General features: G+C 37.7%; 2 protein-coding genes across 3 annotated transcripts; both read left to right on the forward strand.

Moving 5' to 3' along the window:
* Positions 1–59: 59 nt before the first annotated feature.
* Positions 60–12,674, forward strand: PPIL3 (peptidylprolyl isomerase like 3). The gene is made up of 7 exons (XM_047871550.1): positions 60–350; positions 901–979; positions 2,255–2,329; positions 3,803–3,896; positions 4,838–4,905; positions 7,887–8,005; positions 11,565–12,674. Exons 2-7 carry the CDS (start codon positions 977–979, stop codon positions 11,689–11,691), a joined length of 486 nt encoding a protein of 161 aa, XP_047727506.1. The 5' UTR covers positions 60–350; positions 901–976; the 3' UTR covers positions 11,692–12,674.
* CLK1 (CDC like kinase 1) lies at positions 7,885–24,921 on the forward strand. Of its 2 annotated transcripts, none has more exons than XM_047871545.1 (13): positions 7,885–8,005; positions 18,730–18,890; positions 19,184–19,412; positions 20,388–20,478; positions 20,877–20,943; positions 22,048–22,164; positions 22,251–22,417; positions 22,944–23,038; positions 23,135–23,264; positions 23,408–23,490; positions 23,997–24,076; positions 24,312–24,402; positions 24,534–24,921. In XM_047871545.1, the coding sequence occupies exons 2-13, from the start codon at positions 18,730–18,732 to the stop codon at positions 24,675–24,677; spliced, it is 1,455 nt and encodes a 484-aa protein (XP_047727501.1). In that variant the 5' UTR covers positions 7,885–8,005; the 3' UTR covers positions 24,678–24,921. The 2 variants fall into 2 exon arrangements, with proteins under 2 accessions (XP_047727501.1, XP_047727500.1); XM_047871544.1 differs by lacking the exon at positions 7,885–8,005 and adding an exon at positions 16,773–16,922.

Below are 24,921 nucleotides of genomic sequence, written 5' to 3' on the forward strand. Positions count from 1 at the left end.
GCTGGGCGGAAGTGGTCCTTCCCGTTTTACGTCTGAACCCAAGGCACTTCTGGAGGTTGCCCAGAGTTCCGGTTTACGTTTTGTGTCTTTGTATTATCATTAAAAGAGCTCCCGTTCACTGTCAAAAGCGTACCAGGTGAAGATAAATGACACTGTCTTCCTAGTTCTAGTCATTTTGGTTTGAGATAGCAATGAGGCTGGAAGGGAAAAGGAGGCGAGCAGGAGAGGGGCGTTCTCGCTAATGGGTCCCGCGCTCGACTTCCGGTAGCCCTAAGACACTTATTTCGAAACATGGCCATCTGCAAGGAACGGCGTGTGTCATTTCAATTAGAGCTGTGCTAACTGAAGTGGTAAGTAATATCACACACTCTTTCATTCACTTATTGAGACACTTGTCAAGCTCCGTGTTTTAGTTCTTGGGCTTGCGTCAGCATTCTGGGCGGGGAGGGTGGTGTTGGAACAGATTTAATTAGAAAAATATGTAGTATATTAGTGATAAGTACTATGAAAAAAGGAAATTGGGCAGGCACTAGAGTCAAGGCAGTTTTAAATAGAGTTATCAGGCCAATGAGACCTGACTTTTGAGCAGAGACTTGGACGTGAGGAAAATAGCTGTCCAGATGTCTAAGTGTTCCAGACAAAGGGAACACCCAGTGCCTAGATCCCAAGGCGGAAATGTACCTGGCTAGTTGCGGAGTTTGCGAGGAGGCTTTTGAAGAACAGTGAGCAGGGTAAGTAAGAGATTGAGGGGCTTGAGTCGGATAGGATCTCATCATTTCCATAACCAAATTTTTATTACTTAGAGGGTGCTATTGTAGGCATTTTAAATATGCATTAAAAATGAGCACGTGTGAATTAAGAGAGGAAAATGAACTTAATTCTTTTCTCTTTTGGGAATAGAGATTCGTTTTCTAACTTCTCTCGGGGAGACTGAGAAATTAAGCAATAATACTTCCCGAAACCATCAGGAAGAAAAATGGTAAGTTTTACACAATTCTTATGAATGCCTTTCATTATAAATAATTTTTAGAAATTCATTGAAGGGAAATAAAGCTGCATGAACTTTCAATGGCAAGACAGAAATGATAAACTGTAGAAGCATAAAATGTATGATGCCTCTAAACAAAGCCAGAAACAAAACTACTTTTAAATTCTTCAGTGTTTTCACTTAAAATGCATAGAATTTACTTTTTACAGAAAAAGACTGATTACAACATATAGATGGAAAGAGGGAGTTGAAGCATATAGCCAGGTGTGATCATTTTAATTGGATCCTTTTGTTTGTTCTAAGGTGGGCAACTAGAGCTTGAAGTAGAAGCAATGAGAATCATGCTGTCTCCCACCCCCGCCCCCCAACCCCACCTCACACACACTCCTGCCCTCTATCAACCTGAACATACTCTCTGACTGCTGGATACTACTGGAAGAAGAGAAATGAAAAAGGAAGCCTCAGAATAACTCCGCGAGGGGCGCCTGGGTGACTCAGTTGTTTAAGCTTCTGACTTCACTCAGGTCATGATCTCGAGGTTCCTGAGTTTGAGCCCCGTGTCAGGCTCTGTGCTGACAGCTCAGAGCCTGGAGCCTGCTTCAAATTCTGTCTCCCTCTCTCTCTCTGCCCCTCCCCCCTCAAAAATAAACATTAAAAAAATAATAACCTCTCAGAATCCCACCCCACAATGGGTAACAAAAGGAATGTTACTCAACATCAGATAAACAAAAAACAAGCAAGCAAGAGTAATATGGTTATCTCTGCACATTTAGAATCTAGAAAAACTGAGAATTGTTGTCTTTAGTGAAGAAAGGAATTGTTTTTAACACTGCCTCTCAATTTAATTACATTAAGGGAAATGGTGCAGACTATGTTTTGAAAAGTCATTTTCTTACTATTTTTCAATATATATTAATGATGTTGGGGAGTTGCTATTTAAATCAGTAATACTAACCATTGTTTTCATTTTTATTGATGAAAAATTCAAACTTTAAGTATTTCCATCACAGTATTTACTGTCAAGTTTTTAGGGTGGATACTATTTTACATTAACATATATTTATCATCTGGAGTTTTTTTTCTACTGCTGAAATAAATTTTGAAGAAGTACAGCTTCTCAGCTATGTGGATAGGTCATCTCTGAAATGGTATTTCTTTCTGTGTTTTCATTCAGATTGTCATCTTTAATCTAGTTTGGGAAATAATACAATGCATAAAGTCATCTGAAGAAATCTTAATTGTTCTCACATTCTCTCTCCTTTTTAGTCAGTGACACTGCATACAGATGTAGGTGATATTAAAATAGAAGTCTTCTGTGAAAGGACACCCAAAACATGTGAGGTAAGTATCATTATGTACATATTAAAAATGAGTTAATGCAACAGGATAACCATTTTGAAATAAAATTATCTAACCTAAAAATATAAAAATTAAAAAAACTTGTCTATAAAACCATTGTCATGGGGCGGCTAGGTGGCTTAGTTGGTTAAGTGTCTGACTTCAACTCAGGTCCTGATCTCATGGTTCAGATTCTTGAGTTCCAGCCCTACAACAGGCTCTCTGCTGCCAGCATGGCAGCCCTCTACCCCTCCCTCACTTTGCCCCTCCCCTGCACACACATGCATACATGATCTCTCTCAAAAATAAATAAACATAAAATTTAAAAATACAAAACAATTGTCAGGAAAAACTATCCATTAGAATTATTGGCCTGGTTTCCACTTAACCTTTGAGGATCAAAGAAAGAGTAGATAATTTTTCTCTAACCATAGAGTGGCTGGTGTCTTTTTCTTTTGACTTATTTTCCTCTGGAAATATAAGTAATCATTAGCATGTTAGGTAAGATAACTGTTTCTTATGTTATTTTACTTGTTTAAATGACAAAGAAGGAAAGAATTGGCTCTCTCTATATATTCATTCAACATTTATTTATGGGGACACCTGGTGGCTCAGTTGGTTAGGCACCGACTTGTAATTTTGGCTCAGGTCATGATCTTATGGTTTGTAGGATCAAACCCCAAGTCAGGCTCTGCTGCTGTCAGTGCAGAGTCTGCTTGGGATTCTCTCTCTGCCCCTCATGCACATGGGCATTCGTTCACACGTGCACTCTTTCTCTCTCAAACTTAAAAAAAATCTACAATTATTTATGAAAGGCTATCTTGCCAGGGTCTGGGAGTACTGTAATGACCAAGAGACATTCCTTGCCTTCGTGAAACTGATATTCTAGCTGAGAAGATAAGCATTGGAGGAGGGAGGGGGGACAGGGAGGGATTCATCCTAGAAAAAAAAAGTGATTCTAGAACATGATAATGTCTTGAAAGAAATAAAGTGTTGATGTAGGGACTAACAGAAAATAATTATTTAAAAGAAGGTGAGGGCAGGCCTAACCAAGAAAGTGATACTTAAATCACATGCAGAAAAATAATGAAGGCATCTCCATAGAAAGACATATAAAAAGAATATGCCAGGTATAGAGATAGCAATACAAAGTCCTCAAGGTAGGAATGCTTACCTCTTGTGGATGAATTTTCAGAAGGATGATGGGGTTAACACAGTAAGTAACAGAAAGAAGTTATTATCACATGAGATGCAGAGGTAAGCCAGGTCATGAAGGGCCTATTAGGCCCTACTGAAGATTGTGTGTTTTATTCCAAAAACAGAAGGAAGCAAAGTGTTTTAGGCAGAGAAGTGACATTATCCAATGTAACGCCTAAAAGACATAAATACATTGTTATAGTGTTTTTAGTAAATACAGTTTGTTCTTTAAATGTTTCTGCTATATCATTTCCCAGTTATTATTTTTACTCTTTTCAGAATTTCTTGGCTCTTTGTGCCAGTAATTACTACAATGGATGTATATTTCATAGAAATATCAAGGGTTTCATGGTTCAAACAGGAGATCCAACAGGTAAGTTATTCTGTTAATATCTAGAGAATTGGGTATATAGTGTGAAAAAGAGGGTAGACAAAGAATAGAAAAATATATAATGTAATATTGTGTGTCAACTATACTCAAAATATTTTTTTTTTAATGTTTATTTATTTTTGAGACAGAGAGAGACAGAGCATGAATGGGGGAGGGTCAGAGAGAGGGAGACACAGAATCCGAAACAGGCTCCAGGCTCTGAGCTGTCAGCACAGAGCCCGACGCGGGGCTCAAACTCACAGACCGTGAGATCATGACCTGAGCCGAAGTCAGCCGCTTAACCGACTGAGCCACCCAGGCGCCCCTCAAAATATTTTTTAAATAAAATTTATTTAATTTTTATAAAATAGATAAAATATAAGCATGTGGATTGTTGTGTTGGGGTTGTTTTTTTTTTGTTTTTTTGAGAGAGAGCGAAAGTGGTGGGAGAGGGGTGGAGGGAGGAGGGAGGGAAGGAGGGAGGGGGGAGAGAGAGAGAGAGAGAGAGAGAGAGAGGGAGAGAGAGGGAGAATCTTAAGCAGGTTCCATGGTGAGCATGGACACCATACTTGATCCCTTGACCCTGGGATCATGACCTGTGCTGACATCAAGAGTCAGACGCTTAACCAACTGAGCCACTCCCATGTAGGGAACAACTCCCCTACATAGAGTTTTTATAACCAGGCCCCTTACCCTAGCAAGAAATTTTTAGTCGAAGCTACCAGCACTTAAAGTAAAATATGAACAATATTGATAGGGAGGGGATTGGGTTTTTTGTAGAGATACTTTATTTTTCCAGTCTGTAAAGTGAAATTTTGAGGAGAGGACATGTCAAATTTTATTTGTATTTAACAAGTTATAAAATAGCCCTTTTGTTTTAGAAAATTAACCCTTTCTCAACTTTAATTAGATATTTCTTTTGATTTGCTTGTCTTGTAATATAGGTACCGGAAGAGGAGGTAACAGTATCTGGGGCAAGAAATTTGAGGATGAATATAGTGAATATCTTAAGGTATATCTCCAATGCATCAACATCTGGTTTCTAATGCCTTGTTTACACTTGAAACCTTTAATACATATGTTTTAGTAACACAAATTAATGTTATTAGTATACAAACATACTTTTTTTCTAGTAGTACACTTGATAAATGCCAGGGAGAAATTATAAATGGCAGTTGTTGCCTAAAATATATCCTAGAATCTCACAATCACACGAATCTTGATATTAAGTGAGCTTATCTGTGGGCCCAACCTGAAATGTTTTAATCAGTAATGTACCAAAAGGGCCTAATGTCTCACTATAAAATTTATGTTGAATGACCTGAATCATTGGGCTTTTTTTGATAGTAGGGAGGAAAGACTTCCTGGTTGCAATACTGCCCATTATCAATGTCCAACTTTCAACATTTTCTGTTAGATCTTTGAATATTCCTGTATTAACTTAATACCTGTGGTAGATCCCAACTACGTTAAAGAGAAATGCATAGCATGGTAAAATTAGATGTTTTTATTTCCTTTGTCATATTTTTCTGTGTTTTTCAAACTTTTATTCCTTTTTTTTTTAAGATTTTATTTTTAAGTAATCTGTGTATCCAACAGGGGGCTCGAACTTACAACCCGAAAATTAAGAGGGCATGCTTTACCAACTTAGCCAGCCAGGCACCCCAAGAACTTTTTTTTTTTTTTTTTTTTTTTACTAAAAAACTAATGCATGCCTATTTTTAAAAAATCTTATTTTAAATTAAATTTAAAAAATTAAAATAAATGTCATTTCCCAGAGGTGACATCTGCTAACAGTTTATCATATGGTCTTTTAAGCTTTGTATCTGCATAGAATGATAACTTTAGACATTAGAAAAAGAGATAAATTCTGCTCAGTAAGAATATGTAACTTAGGGGGTGCCTGGGTGGCTCAGTCAGTCAATCGTCCAACTTTGGCTCAGGTCATGATCTAATTTTTTTTTCTTCATTTTGTTTTTCTATCATAAGGAAACATTACTTTGGTTATAGGAGTTGGGGTTGGGAGGTGATAAATTAGAAGTCATTCTTTTCATGAATTACAAACAAGAACTTTTTAGGCACTAATTAATAACTAACTGCCTCCTCAACACTAATCCACCATCCTATACCAGTGATTTTCAACACTGGCTATTACAGACTCACGTGTAGTTGTAAAAATATAAAATATTAAGGTCTTACAACCCCCTAAATGTAGAGAAAAATAGGAGGACTGATTAGGACCTAGATTATATTTTCAGGTTTCCTGGTGATACCTACAGTCAAGATTAAGAATCATTACCTTTAGGGGCACCTGGGTGGCTCAGTCGGTCAAGCGTCCAACTTCAGCTCAGGTCATGATCTCACACTTCATGAATTCCAGCCCGGCATCAGGCTCTGTGCTGACAGCTCAAAGCCTGGAGACTGCTTCAGATCCTGTGTCTCCCTTTCCCTGCCCATCACCTGTTTGTGCTCTGTCTCTTGTCTCTCAAAAATGAATAAATGTTAAAAAAAAATTTTTTTTTAAAAGAAACATTATCTTGATATGCAGAGTTGAGGGTGTGTATTGAATATTCACATACCCTGATCCAGCAATTCCATTCCCAAATGTTTACCCTAGAAAACTCTTGTACAAATGCATCAGGAAACAGTACAAGAGTGTTCTAGAGTGTTTTTTTAACAGCAAAAATCTAAAAACAACCCAAATGTCCATTGATCATAAAATGTACACTGTAGTATATTCAGTTGTGGAATAATATAAAGCAGTAAAAATCAGAACTACACACATATGTGTGTAAATCTTAGAAAGAAAATGATAGTGTAAAAAGTACTTCCCAGAAGACTACAAATAGTATGATACTACTTTAGAGAGCTCAGAAACAAGAAAAAGGAAACAATATATTGTTTAGGCATATATAAAGATAGTAGGATAATGGTTCACTTTTGGAGAGGCTGGGATAATAGGTGAGAGGAGTAGTAGGCATATGCAACAGTTTGGTAAATTTGAATTCTTAAATCTTAGAAATAGGTTCTTAAGTATTTTATTAAGTTATAAGTGGTACATACATTCTGGTGCATGTATCAAATATAACATTTGACTGGTAGTCACCTTTAGGAAGTCAATAAAGCATTAATATCTTGATGCAGTTGTATCTCCATTGCTTGTGTCATTAGTGTCCCCTGATGAATAGCTAAAGAGAGAATAATCATTAGAGTTATTTATGATCTTTTATATTGCACCTCCTTGTAACACAGTTCTGTCACGTCTTCAATCTTATCAGTAAAGTCTTTTTAATTCTTTTACACAAGTCCCTTTTATAACAAATAGTATCATAAATATTAAAGCTATAGGAGACCTTCCTTAGATCATCTAGTCCTGAGTTGTGAACTGACTGCCCTTGGGTGGAAGATCCACAGATGTATTATCTATGGCCATTGGTTTAAAAAAAAAAAATCAGGGCCATTAGGCAAGAGATAACACCATTCCTTTTGCCAGCCTCTGTAATGTTTACATTCTGTTCAATTAATTTATTATTTGCTTACCCTTGTGAGCATTTCAATTCTGAATAAACCCCTGAACTAGTCCAACCTCCCTCCCTTGTTTTACAGATAAAGAAACTAGCCAGAGTCCAGTGTATGTGTGAAGCGGTTATGGGGATTTTGGTTTTATTGTCTGCCTGATTGTTTCATGCCAGCACACTGTTCCTTAATGTAAATGTAAGGATTCCTATCATACATTGGTATTGCTAAGTGTTTGTGACTGTACTTCTCTAAAGTGAAAATGAAATTAATTGGGGCACATGATTTGATATAAACAATTTACATACAAGGTTTCAGAAATACAGATAATCCAGAAACTGATCATTTAGATTAGCCCTAATAGAAACTGATTGTTTTCTTGGTCCCTGAAAGAGTTCAGGTCTTGTTTCAGTCCTATTATTTGGAACATTTGTATAAAAACACAGTTAAATCAATATTTTGGCCTGTCTTTTACAGCACAATGTTAGAGGTGTTGTATCTATGGCTAATAATGGCCCAAACACCAATGGATCTCAGTTCTTCATCACCTATGGCAAGCAGCCACATTTGGATATGAAATACACAGTATTTGGAAAGTGAGTATTCTGGTTATGGTTTCCTTTGGAAATTCCTTTTGGAATTTATTTTTTAAAATAAATCAATGCTTAAAAAAAAAAGAAAGCTAAATATACCTGGTAAGCCTTCCACTTACCAGCCCTGTGACCTTGGGAATTTATAACCTCTTCAAGCCTTAATTCCTTTATTTTGCGAAATAGGAGCCAATACTTTTTTCAGAATCGTTATGCAAAGTATCAGTTATATAATGGATTTCTTCTTATGAAGAAAGATGGTTCCTTTTTGTCACCAATATTCTAAGTGGTGCCTCTTCTTCCTCAACCATCTTTATCATCCATCCCCAAGCTCAGCTCATGGTCATAATGTAAGCAGCACAGCTCTAGTCACAACATGGGTTCCAGGCAGAAGGAAGGAGGAAGAGCAAAAGTTTACTAGTTGCTTGTCAGCTGAATAAACCCCTTTTTATTTTTATTTATTTATTTAACATTTATTTATTTTTTGAGAGACAGAGCGTGAGTGGGGGAGGGGCAGAGAGAGACGGAGTCACAGATTCTAAAGTAGGCTCCAGGTTCTGAACTGTCAGCACAGAGCCCGACACAGGACTTGAACTCACAAACTGTGAGATCATGACCTGAACCAATGTCGGATGCTTAACCACCTGAGCCACCCAGGTACTCCAAGTAAGCCCCTTTTTAAAGACCTTCCCTAGAAGACCCAGAACTTAGCAATGAGGCCTCCTCTTACCTACAAGGGAGGGTAGGAAATGTTTTTTGGCTAGACACATTGCCATTCTTAGTAAAATGAGGTTTCTGCAGGAAGAGAGGGTGCCTGACTCCTAGGGAGGCATTTAGCAGGCTCTGCCATAATATTCACTATAAGCAATTTCACTATAAGCTGCTTTCATAAATCAGCAAGAAGTCAACTTGTCTGTTTATTCAACAAATATTTACACGCTCAATAAACCAAGGTACAGTTATAGTTTCTTTTATTTAACAGTTTGAATTCCAAGTTAGGTTAATGAAAAATAGAAGACTCAGCAACTCTTCTATTTCATTCCATATACATATGTCTAATTTATAGATTAATAACCAGTGAAATTAATGAAATATTACATCCTTTAGTAGTATTTGCCTGGACGTAAATAATTCAGGTTCTCTTCCTTTTATTTTTTTCCTTTAAGTCACCATTCAGAATTATTAATCATTAATTACTAGGGTTTATGTTACTAGATTTGTGATAAAACTAGAGTTAAAAACAAAGCTTCTTGGGGCCCCTGGGTGGCTCAGTGGTTAAGCATCTGACTTTTGGTTTCAGCTCAGGTCATAATCTCAGTGTGTAAGTTTCAGCCCTGCATTGGGTTCTGCACTAACAGTTTGGAGCCTGCTTGGAATCCTCTCTCTTTCCCTATCTGCCCCTCCACTCCCCACTGTCTCCCTCTCTCTCTTTAAAAATAAATAAATAAACTTTAAAAAAAAGTTTAAAAAGGGGCACCTGGGTGGCTCAGTTGGTTAAGCGTCTGACTTCCGCTCAGGTCATGATCTCACAGTTCGTGATTTCGAGCCCAGAGCTGAGCTCTGTGCTGACAGCTTGGAGCCTGGAGCCTGCTTCAGCTTCTGTGTCTTCCTCTCTCTCTGCCCCTCCCCAGCTCATGCTCGCTCGCTCGCTCTCTCTCTCTCTCTCTCAAAAACAAGTAAAAACATTGAAAAAAAAGTTAAAAAAAAAATTCTTAATCTTAGGTCCCTTAATTCCTTGCAACTGTGTTTTATATATATACAACACATTTATTTCTGGGAATACGGTACATAGCTTTCCTTTGATTCTCAAAGGGGCCCGTGTCCCAAAATACTTGACCTACTGGCCTCAATTTTACATGCCCTTTTTTGCCTGAGATCTGTTTCCCATATCCTCTGTTTCTCTTATTGACCCAGGAGGAGAGACAGCTTTTGAAACTTAAAATTTAAAGACTTTAATGGTTCTACATTTGGAAGTAAATTCAAAAGGTTATTAGAAATGTAGGGGTGCCTGGGTGGCTCAGTCGGTTAAGCACCTGACTTGTGCTCAGGTCTTGATCTCGTGCGGGGTCTTGAGTTCCAGCCCCGCATTGGGCTCTGTGCTTACAGCCCAGACAAAGCCTGGAGCCTGCTTCACATTCTGTGTCTCCCTCTCTCTCTGCCCCTCCTCCACTCACATTCTTTCTCTCTCAAAAATAAACAAACATTTAAAAAAAAAAAAGGCAGAATAGGGGGCACCTGGGTGGCTCACTTAGTTAAGCATCTGACTCTTGGTTTCTGCTCAGGTCATGATCTCAGGGTTTGTGGGCTCAAGCCCCACATTGGACTCTGTGCTGTCAGTGTGTAGTCTGCTTGGGATTTTCTCTCTCCCTCTCTCTCTCAAAATAAGTAAATAAAAAAATTTTAAAGAAGAAATGCAAAATAAAATGTAAATCTGTTATCTTTTTTTAAAACATTTTTTTAAATGTTTATTCTTGAGAGAGAGAGAGAGAAACAAGAGTGTGAACAGGGGAGAGGCAGAGAGAGAAAGGAAGACACAGAATCCAAAACAGGCTCCAGGCTCTGAGCTGTCAGCACACAGCCCTACGCAGGGCTCAAACCCAGGAATCGGGAGATCATGACCTAAGCTGAAGTCGGATGCTTAACCACCTGAGCCACCCAGGCGCCCCTCTGTTATCTTTTTTTTTAAGTAATACTACAAGTCTCCAGAATTGATTTGAGTTGAACTAGGAGGTATAATCTAAAGCCACCTTTTCTTAGCAAATGTTTTAGACTAACTTGCCAGAAGATAGCTGTCAATATTTCTTTTTCTTGGTGAAAACATGAGGTGGGTTTGCTGTAAATGGGTTTAAGTGTCCCATTTCCCCTCCTCTTATTTTATTACTACTGTTTTTTGTTGTTGCCCAGATGTAAAAAAGTATAAAAATACCATATTTACACAATAAAGTGCAAAGTGGCCACCCACTTCAGCACCTTCAGTATAGGGCAGTACTGATTAACAACAGTGTCACCCTTACATAGTTTCTCTGGGTATTTCCCATAGTAAAGAAAATCTGTGAATGGTTATATTAGACCCATTTGTAGCTATGCTGTGGGAATATTTTAGTGGTAATATTCCTATTCATTGCTATTATCTAAAGGCATAAAAATGAATTCTTGAATTTTGGCTCATATCTGTGGTAGAAAATCAAATCAGTATTTTATTGTACACTCAACTAGGAAATTCAAAGAACTTTGAGACATTATCCTTTTTTTTTTTTTTTTAATTTTTTTTTTCAACGTTTATTTATTTTTGGGACAGAGAGAGACAGAGCATGAACGGGGGAGGGGCAGAGAGAGAGGGAGACACAGAATCGGAAACAGGCTCCAGGCTCTGAGCCATCAGCCCAGAGCCTGATGCGGGGCTCGAACTCACGGACCGCGAGATCATGACCTGGCTGAAGTCGGACGCTTAACCGACTGCGCCACCCAGGCGCCCCAAAGACATTATACTTTTCTTTTAAGGAAACTCTAATGCTATAGGTATTTCGATAGTATGTTTCATACATTTATATGGTTTCTCTTTCAGGGTAATAGATGGTCTAGAGACTCTAGATGAATTGGAGAAGTTACCAGTAAATGAGAAGACATACCGACCTCTTAATGATGTACACATTAAGGACATAACTATTCATGCCAATCCATTTGCACAGTAGCTATAATAGATCTGGAAGAATATTTGGCAGACTATTCAGAGGAACACACCTATTGTGGTTTACCCAGTTTTAAATTATGTCAAGAGACTGCATCATCCTTCTGCTTGTTTACAACTAAGATCTTCTATGAGTTGGTGGTACCAAAGGGCCCTACACAGCTTTTATTCCCGTTATTAGAGCATATTCCTTACTAAAACTAGCATCTAATGTATTTAATTTTTTTTAAGCCCTTTTGTTTAATTATTACATATAAACATTCATTCTTAAATGCTGAGCCTCGGGGCACCTGAGTGGCTCAATCAGTTGAGCGTCCCACTTATGCTTAGGTCATGATCTCGTGGTTGTGAGTCTGAGCCCCACGTCAGGTTTACTGCTGTCAGGTCGGAACCCACTTGGAACCTCTGTCCCTTTCTCTCTGCCCCTCCCCCACTCACACTCTCTCTCATAAAGAAACATTTAAAAATAATTTAAAAAGACACTGAGCAAAAAACAAACAAATTCTGAGCCTTAAATTCAAATATTTTTGAGCACCCTAGTTACATATTCCTGCCATATCTAGTCCATATCCTGGAAGTATCCTTGTCCATTAATTATTCACTTTGCATAGTTAGAAAGGACAAGATACAGAGATGGTCTAGAAAAACCAGCCAATCCATTTGCTATTTTCTGGTCTTTAGAATTACAGTAAAGGCACAGAGAAGTCCTATAGTACAGCAAACACTCAATTTCCCAATTTGCCCATGGAACATTTTTTTTAAGGCCTATCATTTACAGTACTGTAGGACAGAATTCTACAGGTGATCATTTTGAAAATGCGATTAGTTGGTTATAAGCACCAGTTGTGGAGTCCTGGACTGTTTGAATGACAGCTCTGCCCCCTACTAGTAACTTTAGGCAGGTTAACATCTCCAAGTTTTCTCATCCCTAAATAATATTCCCTCATAAAACTATTGCGAGGATTAAATGAGATAATGTGTATAAAACTTCTGGCATGCGGTAAGTGTTCTGTAGAGTAAATGGAAGCTGCTCTCCTAACATTTATCTCTACCATAGGGCTTTCACTAAATCAGGCCTTATCATTTATCAGGCTATCCCATTGGTTTCATCAAGAACCATATTCCACACCTTGATTAGGTTTTGGGTATTCTAAAACTGATGCCAGGTATTTATTGGTTTGTATCATTTCTGCAAATAGTTGATCTAAATAATATTTTCTTTCTTAACTACAGTTTAGAAGTTAGCTTGCAATACCCTCTTATTACCATTTATACCTTCTACTAAACTGATGTGCCAATTATACTAATAACCCTCACTTTTTAAAGTAAGCTCTACACCCAACGTGGGCTGACCCTGCAATCAAGAGTCACACGCTGTAGGGGCACCTGGGTGGCTCAGTCAGTTAAGTGTCCGACTTTGGCTCAAGTCATGATCTCACGGTTTGTAAGTTCGAGCCCCGCATAGGTCTCTGTGCTGACAGCTCAAAGCATGGAGCCTGCTTCAGATTCTGTGTCTCCCTCTCTCTCTCTCCCCCTTCCCTGTTCATTCTCTCTCTCTCAAAAATAAACATTAAAAAAAATTTTAAGTCACATGCTGTAGCTGCTGAGCCAGCCAGGTACCCCTAATGCCCTCACATTTTGAGTCACCCTTTTATTTTAATCATTTAGGTTTCAAGAATTAATATTAAAGCCTCTTTTGGGCCAGAATTTGGTTTGACATTTCTTATACCTGATATTTTTCTTCTCCAACTGAATGTCATTGAATTTTTTTGTCCTCACTCTTAAGAGGCTTTTACTGTCAAAATGTTTTTGTATTGACTGGTATTCCCTCAATTTTTATTCTAAACTGTCCTTTTTTTTTTTTAAGTACAAATATGGTGGGTATTTGGTTCTTAGATCTCATTCTTATAATGTCTTTATTATTTTTTAATTGTTTAAATGTTTATTTTGAGAGAGAGAATGCTTCACCCCACAAGTGAGGGGAGGGGCAGAGAGAGAGAGGAGAGAGAGAATCCTAAGCGGGCTCCACACTGTTAGCTTGGAGCCCAACGCCCGCCTTGATCTCACAAACTATAAGATTATGACCTGAGCCAAAATGGAGATTTGGATGCTTAACTAACTTAGACACCCAGGCGGCCGAATAGATAAATTTTAATACATAGGATTCAACTTTTAATCAGTTTAGAAAAGTTGATTAGTTACCATTTCACTATTGAATTTAAAAGAAAACTGATGGTTCTTTTCAATTCAATTTGTACCAATTGTGGTAGAGGTAGAGATGGGAACTCAACATAATAACTGTAAAGCACATCCAGAATAATTGATAATGGAAATTTTAAAAAACAAATTACAATGAAAATGTTACTAGCTGCAAACATCAAAATGGTGTGGGGGAGGGGCGCCTGGGTGGCTCAGTCAACTGTCCGAATTCATTTCAGGTCACGATCATTCAGTTCCTGAGTTCAAGCACCATCAGTCTCTGCTGTAGCACGGAGCCCACTTCAGATCCTCTGTCTCCCTCTCTGCCCCTCCCCCACTTGCTCTCCCTCAAAAATAAACATTAGAATAGTAATAATAAATAAAATGGTGTGGGGAATATAGCTAGAATAGTATTTTAGAGAGTAGAGTATAAGAGTGTAGAGTAGTGTATACACAGGAGTTTAATATATAATTAAAGCAATATCCAAAATCATTAAAGAGTTACTCCATAAATTGTGTTAGGATAACCAGTAAATTATATGCAGAAAAATAGCAAAAGAATTTTGCCTCACATGATGTACCAAAATTCCAGATGGATAAGTTTCCGGGGTGGCGGGGGTGGGGAGAAACACCTCCAAAGAGGAATTTCTCAGTTCACAAACATGACAAAGGTAAAGATGAAACAGGTTTAATTATATGAAAATCAAAAACTTTATTGCAATTAAAAAGCTTAAAAGATAGAACTGTACATTCAAAAAAGCAATGAGGTATGAATGGGCAAGTCACAAGAGAAAAGAGAAAATGTTCAACTTCACTAATTAGGGAATAAAGTTACAAGGTTCCACCAAAATACCATTTATCTTTTTATGAGACAGAGATTGAGTGGGAGAGAGGGGCCAAGCGAGAGAGAGAATCTCAAACAAGCTCCAAGCTCAGCTCAGAGCCCAGCTTGGGGCTTGATCCTATGACCTGAGCTGAAACCAGGAGTCAGATGCTCAACTGACTGCGCCACCCAGGTGCCCCTCACCAAAATACCATTTTAAAATCTTTGCACTGTATTAATTTGTTAGGGTTGCCATAACAAAGTACCAGAAACTGGGTTGCTTGAAATTCTGTTATAGAGACTAGCAGTTAGGAGGTCAAGGCATGGGCAGGGTTATTTACACAAAGGTCTCTCACTTTGGCTTGTGGATGACCATCTTCTATATTCACAAGATCCTCCTCAGTGGGTAATTATGTCATAATCTCTTTATAAAGACGTCAGTCATATTGGATTAGAGCCCATCCTAATGACCTCATTTTAACCTTAAGTACTTGGGTAAAGGCCCTATCTACAAATACAGTCACAATCTGAGGTAGAAGAGATTGGGGGGGGGGGGCATAGCATGCCCCAAACAATCATAAGCACTAACACACAAAATAGTTCATTTCATAAATGTAACTTTGGGTAAATCTCACATTAGTAACTGGCTAGGTGTGAGAGGGTTTGCTAAATTTAAAACCATTTTGAAAAAAACACATTTTAGAAACTAATTTTGGTAGTATATATAAGATTTTTTCAATGTTCATTTTCTTTCACCCTTATAATCTTACTGTAGGGATTCTAAATTGCTCTCTGCACATGCACTGCAACTTTTATCTGTAATAGAATATAGTTGATGCCTATCTTGCAGGTTGTTAGGATTAAGTGAAAATGTATGTACAGTGCTTGGCACAATAACTAGCCCACTATGATTAGCTATCATCCTCCAAAGACCAGGATTCCCTAGGTTTGTTTAACATTTAAGTGTGCTAACTGTATCCTGAACAGCTACAAATTTCACAATTTATTGTGATTTCTCCCTCTGAAATATTTACCTTGTATTTGGTGATCTTGGCCCCAATGTAAAGATTTAAGTATTAATGGTTTTAAAGCATCTTCAAATCCATTAAGAAAAGGAGCTTAAGAAATGCAAACTACCAAAGATACTTTGGAAATATGTATTCCTCATCACTTTTTATCCATAATTGTGCATCTGCATAGGGCTGGGCAATATACGTTGCTCTCCTGTGCAAGTGTGAGCAGTAAAATTATGCTTAATCGTTAATGTTTGATTTTATACATTTTCCACTAAGTTTGGAATGAATAAGCAATCATTTTGTTCAAGAAACAAAAGGGGAGGAAGGGTGCGAGGTCAGGATTGGCAATTATTTTGGTCCATTGAAGTGTAGTTTGAAGATTTTGTTGTTCAGAGGTGGTTTCCTGGCGCTTTTCCCTCACGACCTTCCATTTCCTTTTTTTACAGTTCATCTGGCCTTAACACTGAAAAGGACCGGCTTAATGCCAAAATGTTTTAACTGTGTAGGGTATCCACTTCCTGTCTCCAAAATGTTCACTCGTTTAAACTTTCAAAATCTTGAAAATTCTTCCAATCCAATTTCAGTGTGTGTGAGTCCCAGACACTAAAGCCTTAACTAGCTTAAAATAGGTCTCAGAACCTTAGCAAATGCTGAAATCCAGACAATTAATAATTTAGGGCTACATGATAGAAGTGGTGCTTTTCTTTTTCTTTTTTTTTTTTTTTAAAGATTGTTTAGTGGTTGCATTCAGGGCGCAGGATATTTTGTATCATGCTTGCCTCACTTCTTCTTGTATCCAGCGTTCCCAAATATTTTTAAAGAGCATGGACGAGACTTTTCCACAGTACTTACGTTATTTCCTAAGACCTAGACAGTGGAAAACATGGCCGACAGAGCCGCCGTCCGCAACTCCCCCACCTCCACCTTCTGTCGCTGAGCTCCCCACCCGGCGCCTGCGCACACGGCTCCTACGTTAGTCTCCTACCATCCCTGCGCTCTAGTGACGCGCCCGCGCCGCCCCGCCCCGCCCCGCGGCGGGGACGCGCTCGCAGCGTCACCAATATTTTCGAGGAGAGTCCAGACGCTGCGGCTGTCAGCTCCATTTTGTTGTTGGAGCTCGTGGTAGCCAGCTGGGCTTATTCTGTCGTCGCGTTGCAAGCTTTTGTCTTCTTCGGCTTGAACGCTCTGGCCAGGAAGGTAAGACTCAGGAGGAAGCGGGCTAGGTGTCAAGACCCTTTTTCTGTGGCCGGAGAGCGCCCTGTGGTGCATACAACCTCTGGTACGACGACCCTTCCCCCTCCCCTCCTCTTTCACCCTCTTGGGTCGACGGAGGCGGCCCGCTTGTCTTCTCTGCCGAGACTGTTGCCGCGAGTTTCTCCTTGAACCGCGACTGCCCGGACACTGGCGAGGCGTAGTGACTTGGCTGAGCTGGGAGGGCTTGGCCGGACGCCCGTAGGCGCCATTTTGTCGTCGGCGGCCCTGGCCACCTCGGCGGAACTGTAAGATGGCGGCGGGGCGGAGGAGGCGAAGCTTCCTGCTGTGGGTGGTGTTTACTTGTCTCTTGGAATGTGCATGTCAGTCTCCTGTGAGGAACTGTGTTCCTAGCAAACGAGAGAAAAACGCATTGAGCTGATACGAGGAGACATCACATAAGGTCTACTCGAGTCTTAAAAGATTTAATAAAGTGAAAATCACGAGTGTCTTTGCCCTCGGTGGCGTTAACAAAAATAGGGTTTAGGAAAAGGAGAAATAATAGGATATATTTGAAGGAGGTGTGAGAGCAGTCAGGCTATCAGACATCTTATGCGTTGGAGTTTTTGCGCCCTCGATCCCCCAAACATGTTGAGAGCAACCTTTAGAATATTTTGACTCGGAGTTGTGTGCAGAGACGTGGTGGAGCCCCAGCAGTTAGTACTGGTAAGAACGATAGTGGACAATGAAAAGTCATTTCTGTGTGTGTGTGTGTGTGTTTTCCAAGTTGTTAGGGATTCTTCTTCGAAACATTTCTGGAAGGAAGGTGCTGCCCTCCTCTAAGTTGATTATGTAAGATTGCTTTTAAGATAAGCTAGGTTTTGTTATATATATACATGCCGGGGGAATGGTCATCGAAGATGGTATTTTGTGGTTTTCTAATGCCACCATTGATTTGTGTATAGTAAAAGGCCTTGGCGATTTATCTCCTTTACAGAAATACACAATAATGAGTGTCGCAAAGAACGTTTCGGATTGCATTTGAGTTGGGAGGCTAGTTTCCTATACACGTTTAAATGGGGAGAGTTACATATGTGGACCTATAGTAAATTATGCTACTGACAGGAAAGGGGTAAGGTTTTTACCAAGTTGATGAATTGGACTTTCCAGCCCTCTCCCCATTTTTTTCTTTTCCTACACACTTTCAATAAATCTTAGCGTAACATGGATAATGCAGAGTATTGTTAATAGTTTGGACTCCACATTTGGCGCAATGCTCTCATCGGATTTATCGGTGATTTTAGATTGCCTGACAAAGATTTTTGAACTTCGATTTAAAAGAACAATTTAGGGGCACCTGGGTGGCTCAGTCAGTTAAGCGTCTGACTTCCGTCTGGGTCAGAATCTCATGGTTTTTGAGTTTGAACTCACATCGGGCTCTGCTATCAGCACAGAGCCTGCTTCACATCCTCTGCCGCCGCCGCCGCCGCCCCCCCCCTCCCCCCCGTCTCTTCCCAGCTCACACTCTCCCTCTCTCTCTTTCAAAAACAAACAAACATTAAAAAATAAATATACAAATAAAAACGATTTAGGGACACTTGGCTGGGTCAGTCGGTGGAACATGCGACGCTTGATCTCTACATTGTGAGTTCCATCCCGTGTTGGGTGTTGAGATATTACTTAAAAATAAAGAAACAAAAATAAAAACAGTTTAAAAATCACAGCTAGAATGAATTAGCAAAGAAGAGTTTTATTAATTGAAGTGTTCAGTGCTGACAGGTGGGATACTACTTAAAACTTCTCTTTTATGTAGATGAGACACTCGAAGAGAACTTACTGCCCTGATTGGGAGGAAAAAGATTGGGACTGTGGAAAATGGAGAAGCAGCAGCAGTCATAAAAGAAAGAAGAGATCACATAGCAGTGCCCGGGAGAATAAGCACTGCAAATATAATCACTCTAAAACATCTGATAGGTAAGAATGGTAATATATATGAATATATATTGCATCAAAATGTTGTATGTCAGTAATACCTCAGTAAAACGGTGGAGGGGGTATATTTTCATGGTTAAAATTACAGCATCACTTAAATAAGTAGCCATGAATACCATTTGTTTCTGTTTCCAATGATGGCTTATAACGTTTCTAAAATTGCATGGGATTTTTTTTGGTTTTTTTGGTGGGGAAAGCAAAAGGTATTAAGAGTACTGTCAGTTTGAGGATATCTAGTATTAGCATAAATCATTAAAAATATTTTTTGTTTTTAGCCATTATGTGGAAAACAGGTCCATAAATGAGAAAGATTATCATAGTCGACGCTACATTGATGAATACAGAAATGACTACAGTCAAGGATGTGAACCTGGACATCGCCATAGAGACCATGAAAGCAGATACCAGAACCATAGTAGCAAGTCTTCTGGTAGAAGTGGAAGAAGTAGTTATAAAAGCAAACATAGGATTCACCATAGTACTTCACACCATCGTTCACATGGGGTATGAGCTCTTTTAAAACATTCTGTAAAGTTTATTTCCCCCTTGGGACAGGAAAACTTGAATTTGATTATTTGAGAAAGTTGTGTTTAAAAAGAAGTCATCTCAATTTAACTTGCAGGATTCTTTCTGTGTTTGTGCATTGCATAGGAAACTCCTGAATACAGTACATATTAAGTAATAGAGTAACATTTTATTACTAGTTAGCAATTAATTGTCATTCCAGTGAAACAGTGGAGGTGATTTAGTTTTGTGGTACTTCAAGAAATCTGATTTGTTTTGATAAATTGAAGTTTATCACAAAAGTAGAATAGGCATTTTATTTTTGTAAGATTAAGGGTTTAGGCATGCCTTTTTCTAGCAAAGCATGCTTTCTAATTCTTTTTTCATTAAGCAAACCACTTAACAGATTGGAACATTATGGGTTATGGGTTAATTTGAAGATAGTTCAGATGACATTTTAAATGACATAGTGTTATTCTTGTATGCCAAATCTTTTTTTTCTCCCCAAAATTAGGACTTTAATTTTATTTACTGCTTCAATATTTGTTAGATTAGCTAGGAAGTCTTAATTTGGCCACAGTCTACTTTGACCAAGTAACTATTACATCCTACAATTTTGCAACATTAAATTAGAACACTAGAAACTTAAAATTATGTTTCAGTGAATGCTACAACTAAGCATTTTTTTTTTTTTTTAAGAAAAACAATTGTATTATGTTTTGTTGCCTTGCCACTTTGAGTATCTTATCTGAAAATCTGTTCCTTGCCATGTTTTTCTCCTGTTAACATAAACTATGTGCCCTGTGAATTTCTGGGGACTGAATTTGAAATTGCTCCTGCCAACCGTTTGTGGCCTGGCGTGTATCTGAATGCCTGAATATCTCCCCGCTGAATGAATTTCGTATTCTGCCCTGAATTCACTCGGGTATATTGATTGGCTGGATGATCTTGGTGCCGCCCACTTGACGTTTCCAGAAGAGTCACCGAAGGAAAAGAACCAGGAGTGTAGAGGATGATGAGGAGGGTCACCTGATCTGTCAGAGTGGAGACGTACTAAGTGCAAGATGTATAGAATATTTTTCAACACTTATTAACTTTTCAGATAACATAATCTATATATAAACATTTCAGGGATTTGGAAATCTTTTTTTCTTTCTCTGTTTTTTGTTTGTTTGTTTTCCATTTCTTTTGGTGGGTGGGGATTGTGTTTTTTCTTTCTTTAGAAATTTAATATTTGTTAAGCAGAACTTCCAAAACAGTAAATCAAGTTAATAAAATGAACTTAAGAATGAAATTAGACCTAAAAATAGTTATAAATGTTTTTTGACAGTGTTGACCAGTAAAATGTCTAGTGATAAGGAAATTTGTAGCATCAACTAGAATAATGTGCATTGATAGCATTTATTATGATAAGTAAATTTTTTCCACTTCTTGGTATGACTGAGCTTTATTTCTCTCTTTTAGATGAAATTGTTGATACTTTAGGAGAAGGAGCTTTTGGAAAAGTCGTGGAGTGCATTGATCATAAAGCGTAAGTTTCCTACTGTAATTGCATTTGGGGAGGTCATCAGCATTAGAAAATTTTTTTAGCTTTAGACTGTGGTCTGATCATGAATGAGATATATTATTATATCCTTCCATTTGGTTTTTTTACTGTAATGTGGGAAATACCCAGTAAAAGGTACTAGCACTTTGCATTTTTTAAGTATTAGCTATTAATAGTGTATGTAGCCTTTAATTTTAAGCTGAGAGCAGGTTTTATTGTTTTAGAAAGTATTCTTTTGTTATCCCACTGGGAAATTGTGATCCCCCCTGCCTCAGATCAGTGATATAAATCAGAACTTTTCAAAGCCTTGGTTTTATGTTAGGGGTATTTGGAATTTTGCTTACCTAAGGCATGTTGAAACAATTATCAGAGTAGTTGACCTAGGAATCTGTATTTTTAGATGCTATCGTTGTGATTACACCATTAGGGTTGAATACTCTTGTAAAATGGTATTACGTGTTGGTTTATTCGTGTTCTTCAAATTAAAATTTCTTGAGATAATGTAAGAACTCTCCTTTTACCTTTTTTGTCCTCTATTTGAATTTTTCCCCCCTTTTGAATGGCAGAGTTTTTCTAAACAAATGACTAGAGAAGGCTTCCTACTATTGGTTAGTAAGGTTTTGAGAGCTGGAGCTCCATACTATGTTCCTACTATCTCTAAAATTTTCTGGTAACGTAGACAAAGGAAGAATTTGATAAAATATTTGCCAGGTACTATAAGGAGAAACTGTTATATGTACATGTTTTGAGTCTTAATTGGAATACAAACTGAAGTGGTCATATCCCCAATGTTCTTATTAAATTACAACTATTAACATACATTTTAGTAGAAGGACCAAAAAATTCATGTGAGTGGTGGTTTGATGAAAAAAATATGCATCATTCTCATTATTTACATTGAATTGCAGTTACAAGAGAGTACTTCCATATAGTACATCTGATAAAACCAAATGTTAGACCACAGATGTAAGAAGATAAATACAGTGGGTCAAAGTAGAAGTCGCACAGTTTGAAAAGAGTGATAAGAAAATGGAGTAGGACATCATCTCTAACATTTTTTTTTTTTTTTACTTGGACTTTTTCTAACAGAGGAGGTAGACATGTAGCAGTAAAAATAGTTAAAAATGTGGATAGATACTGTGAAGCTGCTCGCTCAGAAATACAAGTTCTGGAACACTTGAATACAACAGACCCCAGCAGTACATTGTAAGTATAAAAACAATTCAGAAAATTCTGTCACGTAGATTTGAATTGTAAGAAGCTGTACTCAGTTATTTTTCATATGTTTATAGCCGCTGTGTCCAGATGTTGGAGTGGTTTGAGCATCATGGTCATATTTGCATTGTATTTGAACTACTAGGACTTAGTACTTATGACTTCATTAAGGAAAATGGTTTTCTACCATTTCGTTTGGATCATATCAGGAAGATGGCATATCAGATATGCAAGTCCGTGAATTGTGAGTACTTGGCATATCTTTGAGAATGAGAATCTTGAGTTTGTTGAGACTGATCTAGTGCCAGACTGATTGGGATTTTTAAATAAAAAATGGGATCTAACCTATAGGTCTTAAAAACCTGGCCTAAGAGTAGGTATGAGGAAGATGTTGATAACCAGCTGCTGGTCAGTTCATTGCGTTTCATTCAGTAAGTAGTATATTGTCTATCGTACAGTAGTACATTGTCATAGAGAAGACTGTAATTTAGCTTGATTCTTAAAAATATTAACCCGGAACCACTGGGTTGAAGAATGATAAATCTTGGCTTTGTAAGAGAAAGATACTTCTTTATTTACTTTTTGAGTAGTTAGCTGTTAGCTGGCAGTGGACTAACTCTGAAGGTAGTGGGTGGTTTTCTAGCCAGCTGTTGGATGTTGACAACTTTGGACATGTGCAAAAGGCATCAGAGAGGTTTTTTGTTGTAGGGCTTTGAGTTTGGTTAGGTTTTTGATTTTCCAATTACAGCAGTTGTTTGTTTCATTCTCAGTTCTGCACAGTAATAAGTTGACTCACACAGACTTAAAGCCTGAAAACATCTTATTTGTGCAGTCTGACTACACAGAGGCATATAATCCCAAAATGGTAAGTCTTCAGTGTATTAGTATTTTCATAGTTAAAAATGAATATTTTATGTCTCAAGGTATTATGCCTCCTTAACCCATGAATTACGATTTTCAGAAACGTGATGAACGTACCTTAATAAATCCAGATATTAAAGTTGTAGACTTTGGAAGTGCAACATATGATGATGAACATCACAGTACATTGGTATCTACAAGGCATTATAGGGCACCTGAAGTTATTTTAGGTAAGTTACTTCTTAATTATGGTTTGGGAACTTCTATATATATCTTTATTGAAGCTCAGAATTCTAGTGTTAATCTTTATGGCATTTTTTAGGTCTTCAAGGAATATTGAAGTCTTTTTCTGACAGTTTGCTTTGCTTTGCAGCCCTGGGATGGTCCCAGCCGTGTGATGTCTGGAGTATAGGATGTATTCTTATTGAATATTACCTTGGGTTTACAGTATTTCCAGTAAGTGACCGTGATCTGTTTCGATGGCTTTGCTCAAGAAAAGTGCTTGTTTGTGTGGATGAGCCCTTTATTTATTTATTTATTTATTTATTTATTTATTTATTTATTTATTTATTTATTTATTTAATGTGAATGAGCACTTTAATGCAAAGTATGCACATTTAGGTAGCTTTTTTTCTCCTTGTAGACTTAATTGTAGATGAGTATAAAGAAATGAAAGTCCTGTGACTCTGATGCTATTGGGTATTTGTATTTCCCTTTGTAATTTATTATTTTATTTAAAAACATTTTTAAGCATTTATAAACAATTATGCTGTTGATTTAGAGAAGTCATTGGTGACCTTGTTCTGTGTGCCTTAATATTTATCAGCTGTAACTTGCTAAAAGTTTGCCCTTTTTTAGTAATCACCTTCCTTGTGACCTCTCTCTGGACTAGAAGTGTAGCATCTGTGTTAAATGAGATCAAAGTGCACAATGTGCTTAACAAGTTCTGTTTGTTATTTTAGACACATGATAGTAAGGAGCATTTGGCAATGATGGAAAGAATTCTTGGACCTTTACCAAAACATATGATACAGAAAACGAGGTATGTTTAAGAGTAGGTACATCTTTCATACCACTTGGTTTTATATTCTGGTTAGAATTTTATGAAATGGTGAAGTTTGACAAATGCATCTTCACTTAAGTAATCTTCCAAGTCTCTAGAAAAGTGTTAATCTTTGACCAATAAAATCATCATAAGTGATGAAACCAATCACTTTTGCTAGATGTTTTTAAGTTTTCATTGTCAGCATTATAAATGAATGGGTATTTACTTTTAGGAAACGTAAATATTTCCATCATGATCGATTAGACTGGGATGAACACAGTTCTGCTGGCAGATATGTTTCAAGGCGCTGTAAACCTCTGAAGGTGAGCCTGGCCCATTTAAGCTTGGGCTTAAATGATCAAAACCTTGAATTTCCCTTCTTTTTATGGTAGAAAAGAAAACGGTAATAAATGGTAGTAGAAAAGATTGTTGACTGTATTTCTTTTCCTTTCAGGAGTTTATGCTCTCTCAGGATGCTGAACATGAACTTCTCTTTGACCTCATTGAGAAAATGTTACAGTATGATCCAGCTAAAAGGATTACTCTCAGAGAAGCCTTAAAGCATCCTTTCTTTCACCCCCTGAGAAAAGATACATAGATCTGTAACAGTATAGCTCTCTTGAAGAGATTTTATAGACTGTATCAGTCTAATTTTTAAGTAAGTTATTTTGTATAGCTTTTGTAAATTTCTTACATTTTTTTTATTGCCATGTTTATTTTGCTTGGATAATTTGAATTGTTAAGTAAATAGCTAAAGTAATGAACATTTTTTCCAGTAATTACTGTATAAAATGATTTATTCAGAATAAATTTTTTGCGCTTATGAAATTTAAAGGAATCTA

Source organism: Prionailurus viverrinus, chromosome C1, assembly GCF_022837055.1.
Source record: "Prionailurus viverrinus isolate Anna chromosome C1, UM_Priviv_1.0, whole genome shotgun sequence".
In the NCBI taxonomy this organism is placed as follows: Eukaryota; Metazoa; Chordata; class Mammalia; order Carnivora; family Felidae; genus Prionailurus; species Prionailurus viverrinus.